General features: G+C 44.9%; 1 protein-coding gene across 1 annotated transcript; it reads right to left on the minus strand.

The window, feature by feature from the left end:
* Window positions 1–11,197: 11,197 nt before the first annotated feature.
* On the minus strand, window positions 11,198–14,647 carry LOC100193679 (putative anion transporter 3 chloroplastic). The gene is made up of 8 exons (NM_001138772.2): window positions 14,147–14,647; window positions 13,039–13,265; window positions 12,323–12,671; window positions 12,190–12,234; window positions 11,969–12,115; window positions 11,732–11,869; window positions 11,559–11,592; window positions 11,198–11,465 (listed from the first exon to the last, which is right to left on the minus strand). The coding sequence occupies exons 1-8, from the start codon at window positions 14,600–14,602 to the stop codon at window positions 11,293–11,295; spliced, it is 1,569 nt and encodes a 522-aa protein (NP_001132244.2). The 5' UTR covers window positions 14,603–14,647; the 3' UTR covers window positions 11,198–11,292.
* Between the last annotated feature and the right edge of the window lie 631 nt (window positions 14,648–15,278).

Raw genomic sequence — 15,278 nt, forward strand, 5'->3', positions numbered from 1 at the left:
CAGTGGTATCTTGAGCACTTCTATGAATTAGATAAACTTGTTCTTAGTTCAGTCAAACCTTCTAAGTCATAGTTCTGTATGATTTTGATTTCACTAAATCAGATTGTTCATTTTGCCTCAGATCTAACCACTAGAACCCTAAATTGTAATTCTAACTTTCTCAAGGGTTTATACCATACTCTTTGTATCCTTAGGGTCTTTTGAAACTAGTCTAAGTGTTGAAATGGTCCACGACACATTTCTTACTTAGGATTCTTTTTTCACTAAGTCTGGGTCGTATGTCTGATCTTTCTTTTTTGTTTTGATCTTATAGTCCTGCAATGATTCACTTTAGCAAACTAGTTACTCCATAATGTTGTGTTGGTCATCAAACACCAAAACCAATATAGAAACGACTTAGAGCCCATTTTCCTTTCAAGAAGTAATCATCTTGGATCCTTGTGTCCCCACTCAAATGTTCACGAGGGATCCAAACTCGCCTAGGAATGAAACCACCATGGCGATGCTAGTGGCGTTCACGGTGGCATCCAAGGAAATGTATGGCCGTATGAAAGGGAATTAGGCTTACACCTAGTCCCTAATTAATTTTGATGGTTGAATTGCCCAACACAAATAATTGGACTAACTAGTTTGCCCAAGTGTATAGATTATACAGGTGTAAAAGGTTCACACTCAGCCAATAAAAAGACCAAGTTTTGGATTCAACAAAGGAGCAAAAGGGAAACCGAAGGCCCTCTGGTCTGGGAGCACCGGACTGTCCGGTGTACACCGGACAGTGTCCGGTGCACCAGAGGACTCCAGCTCAAACTCGCCACCTTCGGGAATTTCCAGAGGCACTCGCGCTATAATTCACCGGACTGTCCGGTGCGCCAAGGAAGATCAGCCTCAGGAACTCGCCAGCTTCGGGAAACTCCAACGGCTAGTCCGCTATAATTCACCGGACTGTCCGGTGTGCACCGGACTGTCCGGTGCGACTCCGGTGCAACGGCTATCTCCGCGCCAACGGCTACCTGCGGCGCATTAAATGCGCGCGCAGCGCGCGCAGAAGTCAGACTCGCCCATAATGGCACACCGAACAAGGAACAGTACCTGTCCGGTGTGCACCGGACACCCAGGCGGGCCCACAAGTCAGAAGCTCCAACGGTCAGAATCCAACGGCAGTGATGACGTGGCAGGGGACACCGGACTGTCCGGTGTGCACCGGACTGTCCGGTGCGCCATCGAGCAGACAGCCTCCCAACGGCCACATTTGGTGGTTGGGGCTATAAATACCCCAACCACCCCACCATTCATTGCATCCAAGTTTTCCACTTCCCAACTACTACAAGAGCTCTAGCACTCAATTCTAGACACACCAAAGAGATCAAATCCTCTCCAAACTCAACACAACGCCATAGTGATTAGAGAGAGCGATTTGCTTGTGTTCTTTTGAGCTCTTGCGCTTGGATTGCTTTCTTCTTTCTTGATCCTTTCTTCGCAATCAAACTCACTTGTAATTTGAGGCAAGAGACACCAAACTTGTGGTGGTCCTTGTGGGAACTTTGTGTTCCAAGTGATTGAGAAGAGAAAGCTCACTCGATCTGTGGATCGTTTGAGAGAGGGAAGGGTTGAAAGAGACCCGGCCTTTGTGGCCTCCTCAACGGGGAGTAGGTTTGCAAGAACCGAACCTCGGTAAAACAAATCTCCGTGTCTCACTTGCTTATTCGCTTGGGATTTGTTTTGCACCCTCTCTCTCGAGGACTCGTTTCTTCATTACTAACGCTAACCCGGCTTGTAGTTGTGTCTATATCTGTAAATTTCAGTTTCGCCCTATTCACCCCCCCTCTAGGCGACTTTCAATTGGTATCAGAACCCGGTGCTTCATTAGAGCCTAACCGCTCGAAGTGATGTCGGGAGATCACGCCAAGAAGGAGATGGAGACCGGCGAAAAGCCCACTACAAGCAACGGGAGCACTTCATCGGAAGAGTCCCGCACCAAACGGAGGGAGAAGAAGAAGAGCTCCTCCAACAAAGGGAAGGAGAAGAAATCTTCTTCTCACCACAAAGAGAAGAAGGAAAAATCTTCTTCCCACAAGCCGCATCGGAGTGGGGACAAACAAAAGAGGATGAGGAAAGTGGTCTACTACGAGACCCACACTTCATCAACATCAACCTCCGGCTCCGACGTGCCCTCCGTAACTTCTAAACGCCAAGAGCGTAAGAAGTTTAGTAAGATCCCCCTACACTACCCTCGCATTTCTAAACATGCACCTTTACTTTCTGTCCCATTAGGCAAACCACCAACTTTTGATGGTGAAGATTATGCTAGGTGGAGTGATTTAATGCGATTTCATCTAACCTCACTCCACAAAAGTATATGGGATGTTGTTGAGTTTGGTGCACAGGTACCATCGATAGGGGATAAGGACTATGATGAGGATGAGGTGGCCCAAATCGAGCACTTCAACTCTCAAGCGACAACAATACTCCTCACCTCTTTAAGTAGAGAGGAGTATAACAAAGTGCAAGGGTTGAAAAGCGCCAAGGAGGTTTGGGATGTACTCAAAACCGCGCACGAGGGAGATGAGCTCACCAAGATCACCAAGCGGGAAACGATCGAGGGGGAGCTCGGTCGGTTCCGGCTTCGCAAAGGGGAGGAGCCACAACACATGTACAACCGGCTCAAGACCCTGGTAAACCAAGTGCGCAACCTCGGGAGCGTAAAATGGGATGATCACGAAGTGGTTAAGGTTATTTTAAGATCTCTTATTTTCCTTAACCCTACTCAAGTTCAATTAATTCGTGGTAATCCTAGATATACTAAAATGACCCCCGAGGAAGTTATCGGGCATTTTGTAAGTTTTGAGTGCATGATCGAAGGCTCGAGAAAGATCAACGAGCTTGACGAACCCACCACATCCGAAGCTCAACCCGTCGCATTCAAGGCGACGGAAGAAAAGAAGGAGGAGGCTACACCAAGTCGACAACCAATAGACGCCTCCAAGCTCGACAATGAGGAAATGGCGCTCGTCATCAAAAGCTTCCGCCAAATCCTCAAGCAAAGGAGGGGGAAAGACTACAAGTCCCGCTCCAAGAAAGTGTGCTACAAGTGTGGTAAGCCCGGTCATTTCATTGCTAAATGTCCTATTTCAAGTGACAGTGACCGAGGCGACGACAAGAAGGGGAGAAGAAAGGAGAAGAAAAGGTACTACAAGAAGAAGGGCGGCGATGCTCATGTTTGTCGGGAGTGGGATTCCGACGAAAGCTCAAGCGACTCCTCCGACGACGAGGACGCCGCCAACATCGCCGTCACCAAGGGACTTCTCTTCCCCAACGTCGGCCACAAGTGCCTCATGGCAAAGGACGGCAAACGGAAGAAGGTTAAATCTAACTCCTCCACTAAATATGAGTCTTCTAGTGATGATAATGCTAGTGATAAGGAAGATAATTTGCGTACCCTTTTTGCCAACCTCAACATGCAACAAAAGGAAAAACTTAATGAATTGATTAGTGCCATCCATGAAAAGGATGATCTCTTGGACACCCAAGAGGACTTCCTTATTAAAGAAAATAAGAAGCATGTTAAGGTTAAAAATGCTTATGCTCTAGAAATTGAGAAATGTCAAAAATTATCTAGTGAGCTAAGCACTTGCCATGAAACAATAGATAACCTTAGAAATGAAAATGCTAATTTGTTAGCTAAGGTTGATTCTCATGTTTGCAATGTTTCAATTCCCAATCCTAGAGATAATAATGATGATTTGCTTGCTAGGATTGAAGAATTGAACATTTCTCTTGCTAGCCTTAGAGTAGAAAATGAAAACTTAATTGCTAAGGCTAAAGATTTTGATGGTTGCAAAGATACAATTTCCGATCTTAGAGACAAAAATGATATTCTTCATGCTAAGATTGTTGAACTTAACTCTTGCAAACCCTCTACATCTATTGTTGAGCATGTATCTATTTGTACTAGATGTAGAGATGTTGATGTTAATGCTATTCATGATCATATGGCTTTAATTAAACAACAAAATGATCATATAGCAAAACTAGATGCTAAAATTGCCGAGCACAACTTAGAAAATGAGAAATTTAAATTTGCTCGTAGCATGCTTTATAATGGGAGACGCCCGGGCATCAAGGATGGCATTGGCTTCCAAAGGGGAGACAATGTCAAAATTAGTGCCCCTCCTAAAAGATTGTCTAACTTTGTTAAAGGCAAGGCTCCCATGCCTCAGGATAACGAGGGTTACATTTTGTACCCTACCGATTATCCTGAGAGCAAAATTAGGAGAATTCATTCTAGGAAGTCTCACTCTGGCCCAAATCATGCTTTTATGTATAAGGGTGAGACATCTAGTTCTAGGCAACCAACCCGTGCTAAGTTGCCTAAGAAAACTCCTATTGCATCAAATGATCATACCATTTCATTTAAAACTTTTGATGCATCTTATGTGTTAACTAACAAATCCGGCAAAGTAGTTGCCAAATATGTTGGGGGCAAGCACAAGGGCTCCAAGACTTGTGTTTGGGTACCCAAAGTTCTTGTGTCTAATGCCAAAGGACCCAAAACTATTTGGGTACCTAAAGTCAAGAACTAAACTTGTTTTGTAGGTTTATGCATCCGGGGGCTCAAGTTGGATACTCGACAGCGGGTGCACAAACCACATGACCGGGGAGAAAAGGATGTTCTCCTCATATGAGAAAAACCAAGATCCCCAAAGAGCGATCACATTCGGGGATGGAAATCAAGGGTTGGTCAAAGGTTTGGGTAAAATTGCTATATCTCCTGACCATTCCATTTCCAATGTTTTTCTTGTTGATTCTTTAGATTACAATTTGCTTTCCGTATCTCAATTATGTCAATTGGGCTACAACTGTCTATTCACTGATGTAGGTGTCACTGTCTTTAGAAGAAGTGATGATTCAATAGCATTTAAGGGAGTGTTAGAGGGTCAGCTATACTTGGTAGATTTTAATAGAGCTGAACTCGACACTTGCTTAATTGCTAAGACTAACATGGGTTGGCTCTGGCATCGCCGACTAGCCCATGTTGGGATGAAGAATCTTCATAAGCTTCTAAAGGGAGAACACATTTTAGGATTAACAAATGTTCATTTTGAGAAAGACAGGATTTGTAGCGCATGCCAGATAGGAAAGCAAGTTGGAGCCCATCATCCGCATAAGAACATAATGACGACCGACAGGCCACTGGAGCTCCTACACATGGATCTATTCGGCCCGATCGCTTACATAAGCATCGGCGGGAGTAAGTATTGTCTTGTAATAGTGGATGATTATTCTCGCTTCACTTGGGTATTCTTTTTACAGGAAAAATCTCAAACCCAAGAGACCTTAAAGGGATTCTTGAGACGGGCTCAAAATGAGTTCGGCTTAAGGATCAAGAAAATAAGAAGCGACAACGGGACGGAGTTCAAGAATTCTCAAATTGAAGGCTTCCTTGAGGAGGAGGGCATCAAGCATGAGTTCTCTTCTCCCTACACGCCTCAACAAAATGGTGTAGTGGAGAGGAAAAATAGAACTCTATTGGACATGGCAAGGACCATGCTTGATGAGTACAAAACTTCGGATCGATTTTGGGCCGAGGCGGTCAACACCGCCTGCTACGCCATCAACCGGTTGTATCTACACTGAATCCTCAAGAAGACATCATATGAACTCCTAACCGGTAAAAAGCCCAACATTTCATATTTTAGAGTTTTTGGTAGCAAATGCTTTATTCTTGTTAAAAGAGGTAGAAAATCTAAATTTGCTCCTAAGACTGTAGAAGGCTTTTTACTTGGTTATGACTCAAACACAAGGGCATATAGGGTCTTTAACAAGTCCACCGGACTAGTTGAAGTCTCATGTGACGTTGTGTTTGATGAAACTAACGGCTCTCAAGTAGAGCAAGTTGATCTTGATGAGATAGGTGAAGAGGAGGCTCCATGCATCGCGCTAAGGAACATGTCCATTGGGAATGTGTGTCCTAAGGAATCCGAAGAGCCTCCAAGTGCACAAGATCAACCAACCTCCTCCATGCAAGCATCTCCACCAACTCAAAATGAGGAAGAGGCTCAAGTTGATGAAGAAGAAGATCAATCAAATGAGCCACCTCAAGATGATGGCAATGATCAACGGGGAGATGCAAATGAGCAAGACAAGGAGGAAGAGGAACAAAGGTCGCCACACCCAAGAGTCCATCAAGCAATCCAACGAGATCACCCCGTCGACACCATCCTCGGCGATATTCATAAGGGGGTAACCACTAGATCTCGTGTTGCTCATTTTTGTGAACATTACTCGTTTGTTTCCTCTATTGAGCCACACAGGGTAGAGGAAGCACTACAAGATTCGGATTGGGTGGTGGCGATGCAAGAGGAGCTCAACAATTTCACTAGGAATGAGGTATGGCATTTAGTTCCACGTCCTAACCAAAATGTTGTAGGAACCAAATGGGTCTTCCGCAACAAGCAAGACGAGCATGGTGTGGTGACAAGGAACAAAGCTCGACTCGTGGCCAAGGGGTATTCACAAGTCGAAGGTTTGGATTTCGGTGAAACCTATGCACCCGTAGCTAGGCTTGAGTCAATTCGCATATTATTAGCCTATGCTACTTACCATGGCTTTAAGCTTTATCAAATGGACGTAAAAAGTGCCTTCCTCAATGGACCAATCAAGGAAGAGGTCTATGTTGAGCAACCTCCCGGCTTTGAAGACTGTGAGTACCCTAACCATGTCTATAAGCTCTCTAAGGCGCTTTATGGACTTAAGCAAGCCCCAAGAGCATGGTATGAATGCCTTAGGGATTTCCTTATTGCTAATGGTTTCAAAGTCGGAAAAGCCGATCCTACTCTATTCACTAAAACTCTTGAAAATGACTTGTTTGTATGCCAAATTTATGTCGATGATATTATATTTGGGTCTACTAACGAGTCTACATGTGAAGAGTTTAGTAGGATTATGACACAGAAATTCGAGATGTCTATGATGGGGGAGTTGAAGTATTTTCTAGGATTCCAAGTCAAACAACTCCAAGAGGGCACCTTCATCAGCCAAACGAAGTACACTCAAGATATTCTAACCAAGTTTGGGATGAAGGATGCCAAGCCCATCAAGACACCCATGGGAACCAACGGGCATCTCGACCTCGACACGGGAGGTAAGTCCGTGGATCAAAAGGTATACCGGTCGATGATAGGTTCATTACTTTATTTATGTGCATCTCGACCGGACATTATGCTTTCCGTTTGCATGTGTGCAAGATTCCAAGCCGACCCTAAGGAAGCTCACCTTACGGCCGTAAAACGAATCTTGAGATATTTGGCTTATACTCCTAAGTTTGGGCTTTGGTATCCTAGGGGATCCACATTTGATTTGATTGGATATTCGGATGCCGATTGGGCGGGGTGCAAAATCAATAGAAAGAGCACATCGGGGACTTGCTAGTTCTTGGGAAGATCCTTGGTGTCTTGGGCTTCAAAGAAGCAAAATTCGGTTGCTCTCTCCACCGCCGAAGCCGAGTACATTGCCGCAGGCCATTGTTGCGCGCAGTTACTTTGGATGAGGCAAACCTTGCGGGACTACGGTTACAAATTAACCAAAGTCCCTTTGCTATGTGATAATGAGAGTGCAATCAAAATGGCCGACAATCCCGTCGAGCATAGCCGCACTAAGCACATAGCCATTCGGTATCATTTTCTTAGGGATCACCAACAAAAGGGAGATATCGAGATTTCTTACATTAATACTAAAGATCAATTAGCCGATATCTTTACCAAGCCTCTTGATGAACAATCTTTTAACAAACTTAGGCATGAGCTCAATATTCTTGATTCTAGGAATTTCTTTTGTTAAATTGCACACATAGCTCATCTATATACCTTTGATCATATCTCTTTTATATGCTATGACTAATGGGTTGTCAAGTTTATCTCAAACCAAGTCATAGGTATATTGAAAGGAAATTGGAGTATTCGGCGAAGACAAAGGCTTCCACTCCGTAACTCATCCTTCGCCGTCACTCCGCGCTTCTCTCCATCTTTAGGGGGAGAATTCAAAGCAAAAGGACTTTGTCTTTAGGGGAGAGAGTAAGAGCCCAAAGCTAAAGGATCGGACTTCGTCTTTGGTATATTCTTCAACTCATTTATTTATGACCAAAGGGGAAGAAAGCACTTCAAGGGCTCTAATAAATCCGTTTTTGGCGATTCATGCCAAAAAGGGGGAGAAATGAGCCCAAAGCAAAAGGACCGCACCACCACCAATTTCAAAAACTTAAGTGTTGAATATTTTCAATCGGTATCCTATTGTGTTCAAAAAGGGGGAGAAAGTAGTATTTCAAAATGTCATATCAAAACCCTCTTGAACACTAAGAGGAGAATCTCTTTTAGGGGGAGTTTTGTTTAGTCAAAGGAAAAGCATTTGAAACAGGGGGAGAAAATTTCAAATCTTGAAAATGCTTCTCAAAATCTTATTCATTTGCCTTTGACTATTTGCAAAAGAACTTTGAAATGGATTTACAAAAGATTTTGCAAAAACAAAACATGTGGTGCAAACGTGGTCCAAAATGTTATATAAGAAAGAAACAATCCATGCATATCTTGTAAACATTTATATTGGCTCAATTCCAAGCAACCTTTACACTTACATTATGCAAACTAGTTCAATTATGCTCTTCTATATTTGCTTTGGTTTGTGTTGGCATCAATCACCAAAAAGGGGGAGATTGAAAGGGAATTAGGCTTACACCTAGTCCCTAATTAATTTTGATGGTTGAATTGCCCAACACAAATAATTGGACTAACTAGTTTGCCCAAGTGTATAGATTATACAGGTGTAAAAGGTTCACACTCAGCCAATAAAAAGACCAAGTTTTGGATTCAACAAAGGAGCAAAAGGGAAACCGAAGGCCCTCTGGTCTGGGAGCACCGGACTGTCCGGTGTACACCGGACAGTGTCCGGTGTACACCGGACAGTGTCCGGTGCACCAGAGGACTCCAGCTCAAACTCGCCACCTTCGGGAATTTCCAGAGGCACTCGCGCTATAATTCACCGGACTGTCCGGTGTACACCGGACAGTGTCCGGTGCGCCAAGGAAGATCAGCCTCAGGAACTCGCCAGCTTCGGGAAACTCCAACGGCTAGTCCGCTATAATTCACCGGACTGTCCGGTGTGCACCGGACTGTCCGGTGCGACTCCGGTGCAACGGCTATCTCCGCGCCAACGGCTACCTGCGGCGCATTAAATGCGCGCGCAGCGCGCGCAGAAGTCAGACTCGCCCATAATGGCACACCGGACAAGGAACAGTACCTGTCCAGTGTGCACCGGACACCCAGGCGGGCCCACAAGTCAGAAGCTCCAACGGTCAGAATCCAACGGCAGTGATGACGTGGCAGGGGACACCGGACTGTCCGGTGTGCACCGGACTGTCCGGTGCGCCATCGAGCAGACAGCCTCCCAACGGCCACATTTGGTGGTTGGGGCTATAAATACCCCAACCACCCCACCATTCATTGCATCCAAGTTTTCCACTTCCCAACTACTACAAGAGCTCTAGCACTCAATTCTAGACACACCAAAGAGATCAAATCCTCTCCAAACTCAACACAACGCCATAGTGATTAGAGAGAGCGATTTGCTTGTGTTCTTTTGAGCTCTTGCGCTTGGATTGCTTTCTTCTTTCTTGATCCTTTCTTCGCAATCAAACTCACTTGTAATTTGAGGCAAGAGACACCAAACTTGTGGTGGTCCTTGTGGGAACTTTGTGTTCCAAGTGATTGAGAAGAGAAAGCTCACTCGATCCGTGGATCGTTTGAGAGAGGGAAGGGTTGAAAGAGACCCGGCCTTTGTGGCCTCCTCAACGGGGAGTAGGTTTGCAAGAACCGAACCTCGGTAAAACAAATCTCCGTGTCTCACTTGCTTATTCGCTTGGGATTTGTTTTGCACCCTCTCTCTCGAGGACTCGTTTCTTCATTACTAACGCTAACCCGGCTTGTAGTTGTGTCTATATCTGTAAATTTCAGTTTCGCCCTATTCACCCCCCCTCTAGGCGACTTTCACCGTATCTATATCTTGAGCTTGTTGTCATCGACGTCCATGTCATGAGCCAACCAAAGTAGCAAGTTGGAGCCGAAGAACGGGCCCATTGTTCTGGGAGGAGGTGGGTGTGAGTAAAAGTGGGGAGGATGAAGGGTGTTTTATAGGTGAATGTAGTGGCTTCTTCCATACTTCAGTTGATTGTCTTATGACAAGCCAAGGTATGGTTTGTGGAGTAAGTGTTCGGCTTCCTGAGAGAAGTTAGAAAGATGGTTCACGACAAAATATGGTGTATAACATCTCGTGTAATCTTTGTATACAAGGTACAAAATGAGATGCTTATATTAAGGTAACATAACAAATCATTATGTAATGTATGGTAGCATTAGGACGTACGAACGATCTTTTTATTTCACGTGCACGAATATAATGTACTTAAGATAGTATGACCATTTTTGTAGCTTAAAATGATTACTAATGTAGGCCACAAATGTAATTATTTAAGCACTCCATAACTCAATTTCGCTACACACGACCCCTTTTTTGTTTGTGTGTAAAAGAGGGATAAATATATAATACAAAATTCTGGTAAATTGTTTTGCTAAAAATGAACGATGAGTAATTTGTCCATTAAAAAAAATTTGTAACTTGTTTTTCAAGAATTACAAATTTAAATTTTGTAACATGTTTTTTCAAGGATCAACAAATTTAAATTTTATTTCTACGCGAAACAGCGAAAACATGTAGTTTTTAGGAACAATTGGATCTATACCATTAAAAGATCCAAACTTTAGATATATACCATGGACCTCACATGTCATTGATTCATGTGGACCCACATGTAAGTGAGATAGTAATGGTATGGATCTAAAGTGGTGATCTTTTAATGGTATGGATCCAAATTAATCTGAGAAGATACAGAAGCTAAAATTTTGTAGAGTGTTGTAACGAACAAAATATATTTTCTAGAGATAATTTAGGGTGTTTGGTTGTGATGATGATGACGGAGTAAGGATGAGATAAGACGATCCTTAGATAAGACTGTTAGGCTAGTCAGCGGTGTCGCGCTCTCCGCCGCACCCAAACACGGCTGGTTGCCTTGTTCGCACCAGACCTCCACTGCCGTGTGCACCGGCGCATCTGCGCTGTGTTCGAACGGTAATTTCTGTGCACCGGCGCACCTAAACCCTAAACCCCTATTTTATTCCATGCTTGGGGAGATACAATTAAAATGTTGGTACACTTTGGGATTCTGCGTGTGCACAAAAGCATTTTTCCTCAGTCAAAAATCAGGTCGCCGGTTGCGTAGACGTTGTAGAAGATGGTGGCGCTGAAGTAGAGCGCCGCCGTGAGCGTGAGGAAGGCCTGGAAGGACCCTAGCCACTGGACGAAGTAGCCGATCCCGATGGTGCTAACTATGGCTGCCACCGTCCCTATGCCGTTCGTCAGCCCTGTTCACGCAGCAGAAGATATGTCAGATACAAAGCCTGAGGAGCGCAAATGTCATGTTCACTGATTAGGAGTGCAAATGCAAATTTATGTACCGTGCAAGGATCCAGCATACTTTGGAGCAATGTCCTGCTCGAATAAACAAGGAAAGCACATTCAGTCAAATCAGAGAACAGATGGGCGGAAGTAACACTTCAGAAAGTGGAACATTGTTCATGGAGTTGAGGTGGTGGTATGGTCACTGATCAGGGCACGAAGGAAACATTACCTGTATGTTACACATGTATCCGGCTTGGCTAAAAGAACACAAGCTCAGCGCAATGGTCATGAGGACTGCAGCAACTGATGGAGTTTGGGCAAACCTTAAGCACAGCAATGACACGCAAGGCCCCATAAAACCAATGGACTGCCACAAAATGAGATCTGTGATGAGTGCTTTGTTTCAGGTTGTGCAAGTGATCAGTCTATTCTGCGAGCAGTGCAATCTTGGGGCAATGCCTTTTACCTGCATAATTTTTCGAACTAGTCCAATAGAGAAACCAGATTTGATAAGAAAATCTGCAGAGGCTCCTGCAACATAACCGGACATAGCCATGACTGCCCAAGGTATGGCACTGAACCACGCTGCTTGTTTCAGATTGATGTTATAAACCTGTTGTAGAATTACGGTTAGAAACAATTTAGTGTTTGTGAGTGGTACAGATCAAAATGCCTTTGATAGCATACCGTATTGAAATACACGGGCATCCATGACAATAGGACAAAATAGCCCTGCATGGTATTTTGAATTTGCAGCTGTTAAAATTCATACTGTGCACAATATGGTCAAATTGTCATTTTGATAATAGACCATCCTTACCCAGTTGTTGACCACATTGGCCAAAGTGACAGCCAAGAATTGAGTCTTTGAGAACAATTCTCTTAGGGATGGGAATTTACTTCCTTGGACTTTAGATCCAATTCTCCCATCTAGAATTAATTGCAACTCAGACTTGCTTATAGTATGGCTGTCAATAGGATCACTTTCTACGTTCATCATCCATACAGAGAGCCACAAATAACCAAGCGATGCGAAGAAGGCAAATGTTCCCGAGAGGCCTATGTGTGACATGATGATCGGTGTTGCTAGGAAGCTTATGACATTTCCAAGATGGAATCCACCCATGGAAATGGCGACAGCAGTGGCACGCTCATGCGTTGGGAACCACCTGTTTCATGTTCGATTTTAGATAAATCACAAACTGAAATCTTGTTCAATTACATTTGCATCAAATAGGGGGGGGGGGGGCAGTTATTTCATTTTATATACTTTGTAGCAACTAGAATTGACATCAGTATAGAAGAATGTATGCAGAGTCCAGAAAGTATGGTAAAGAGATGGTGAAGGCTTGTATGTGCACTTGAAAGAATGGGCCTAGACTACAATAAACAGATTTAATGTAGATTCCAACTAGCCATTCTCAAGTTCTTTTCTGCTTAGTCCATTCAAGCTTCAGAGGTTAATGTTTCTTAAGCAAGGCTGTCCAAAAACAACTCAATTATGAGTAGATTCAATGAGCGAAAATTGTTACTCACTTTGGTAGGAAAGTGCTCATTGTCGGAAACGCAACACCTTCTGCAAGGCCAAAGAGTGCACGTACAGCAAGCAACATGATGGTGGAGCGGGAGGCAGCCCAAGGAGTGAGAATTGTGGCCAAGGACCAGAGTGCAGCAGCACCTGCCATCACCTTCTTCCCGCCGTATTTGTCTGCCAAAGCTCCTCCAACCATGGATGACAAAACATATCCCCATAAAAATGAAGACTGCAGAAATGGCGAAAATACTTAGCCTCCGTTAATCAGCTTAATAGCAAAATAGCTGTGCTTGTTCAGAGCAATAGTCATTCATTGGGCATTTGGGCTTAATGATTTGGGTCTTCAGCAAATTTAAAACGTTTATTGTTCTTCAGGACATACACCACAGTTTTTTTAGGAATGAGAATGACTGTTTGAATTATTGATCTTTTTTTTATTCCCAGCACAATCTTCCTGTTCCTCGTCAGTCGTCACCAGGTAAAACTTGAGCCCAATATCGTGGACATTTCCACTAGCTCAATCATCGAATCTGAATTCTGTCTGTATTAGGAAACTTTTATGCCAATCAAGTTGCAGACATAATTTTGTATTGCGTCAAAAAATGCTTGAATTTACCTTTGCATTTTATTCTGAAGTTTAATACTCCAAGCGAAGTATATCTTGTTATCGCTCGTGATAAGCAGTAAAGGAAAACATCAGTTTCCACTCTCAAATTTATCGTGTTCTCGTGACGTGTTGCCGTGTTGGTAGCTTGGAGGTATTCTGCGTGGCATACGGCAAGACTGCAATATGAGGCTGGCAGACCAGCCGTCTCCTACTCTCCTATCGTTGCAGTTTCGCGTTCTTTCAAAAATTCGAAGTGTATTGTTTCAGTTGTTATCTCATGGCGTCTGGCGTTGACGTGACGATGCAGGGTTGACTTTGTTGTTCCATGAACAAGATCGTTCGAGACATCACATTTCGTTGTTCAGCGACAGGGCAGCAAATGTGTTGGTTAATTTCTTGAGGAAAAAAAGAGCCTTTGCTTTACTTCTACTGTTCGCCGATGCACAGAGATGAAAGAGGGGGAGAAGAGAAGGATGCACTAGCTGATCCACCCGGTTGCTTACCTGGACGATGCCGACGAAGGAGCTGGACCATCCATACTGCGCGGCGAACGGCACGACGGCGACGGACATGACGACCCGGTCGGCGTTGCAGAGCAGCATGATAGCCGCCACCAGCGACACCACCTTGGCCCGTTCGGGGAACGCCGGCACGGGCTGAACGGCGCTCGCCACGGCGGCGGGGCGGACCCCGTCGAAGCTTGCGCTGCACATGGCGAGGACCTCCCGCCCGCCCCGCCTGTGGATCCTCAGTCCATCGCCGCCGAGCAAGCCGAGACCGGCACCACTGACGTCGACGCTCCTCCCGCTGCTGCGGGTGCAGCCACCGTCGCCGCCGAGCGCCAGGGAGCAGGAACATACGCGCAGCCTTCCCAAGCCGGCCGGCCCAGCCCTCGTGGATCTGTACCTGACCGGGCGCACGGCGGGCTTCACGGACACGCACGGCCTGACCGACGCCATGCTCAGCTTGATCCAACAACACGCGCGTGGGAGAAGCCGAACCCGATACACGGCAAGGCGGCAAGCAGGGGCTGGCTAGCTATGCCTCTTAGAGGACTACATATGTCAATGGGACCCGATACCCGCTAATCTGTAGTATTGGATAAAAATTATCCTCATAGATATGAATATGTGACAAAATATTCACCCATTTGATAAATGGGTATGGTTTGGGAAGCAATAATCCGAACTCGATTACGTGGGTATTTCATACGTGTACACATGTCCTGTTTGTATGAATGAGTTGAGGCCGAGCCGGCCACCAAGCCCAGCACGACAGCGCACCAGGCCCCATGTCCTAACCCAACAAGGCAACACGGCAAGACAACTAGCAGGCTAGCAAAAAAATAAAACCCTAAAATAACCAGCCATATGCTATGCCCTGTCTAGCCGGCCAGCCGTCGCACGCCTAGACAGTTGCGCTAGCACCGCGCACTGGCGACTTTGCCAGTGATGAGGAGCATCGCCGACTGCTAGGAGCCTAGGACGACAGTGACAACCATGGATTCTCAGGCGCCAACGAACTTAGATGCTGACCAAGGAAGGTGAGCAGACTCCATTTTTTCTATCGGTCCTAAAGTACTGATTTCTTTTCTGATGGATGGATGATTGGATCATGGTTCATGGATGATTGCTC

Source organism: Zea mays, chromosome 6 (assembly GCF_902167145.1).
Source record: "Zea mays cultivar B73 chromosome 6, Zm-B73-REFERENCE-NAM-5.0, whole genome shotgun sequence".
NCBI classification, from domain to species: Eukaryota; Viridiplantae; Streptophyta; class Magnoliopsida; order Poales; family Poaceae; genus Zea; species Zea mays.

Coding starts and splice junctions, on each gene's coding strand:
- LOC100193679 (NM_001138772.2), bottom strand. CDS start 14,602: ATGGCGTCGGTCAGGCCGTGCGTGTCCGTGAAGCCCGCCGTGCGCCCG. Junction 12,672..13,038: donor ATGAGCACTTTCCTACCAAA/GTGAGTAACAAT, acceptor AACATGAAACAG/GTGGTTCCCAACGCATGAGC. Junction 11,870..11,968: donor TAGTTCGAAAAATTATGCAG/GTAAAAGGCATT, acceptor ATTTTGTGGCAG/TCCATTGGTTTTATGGGGCC.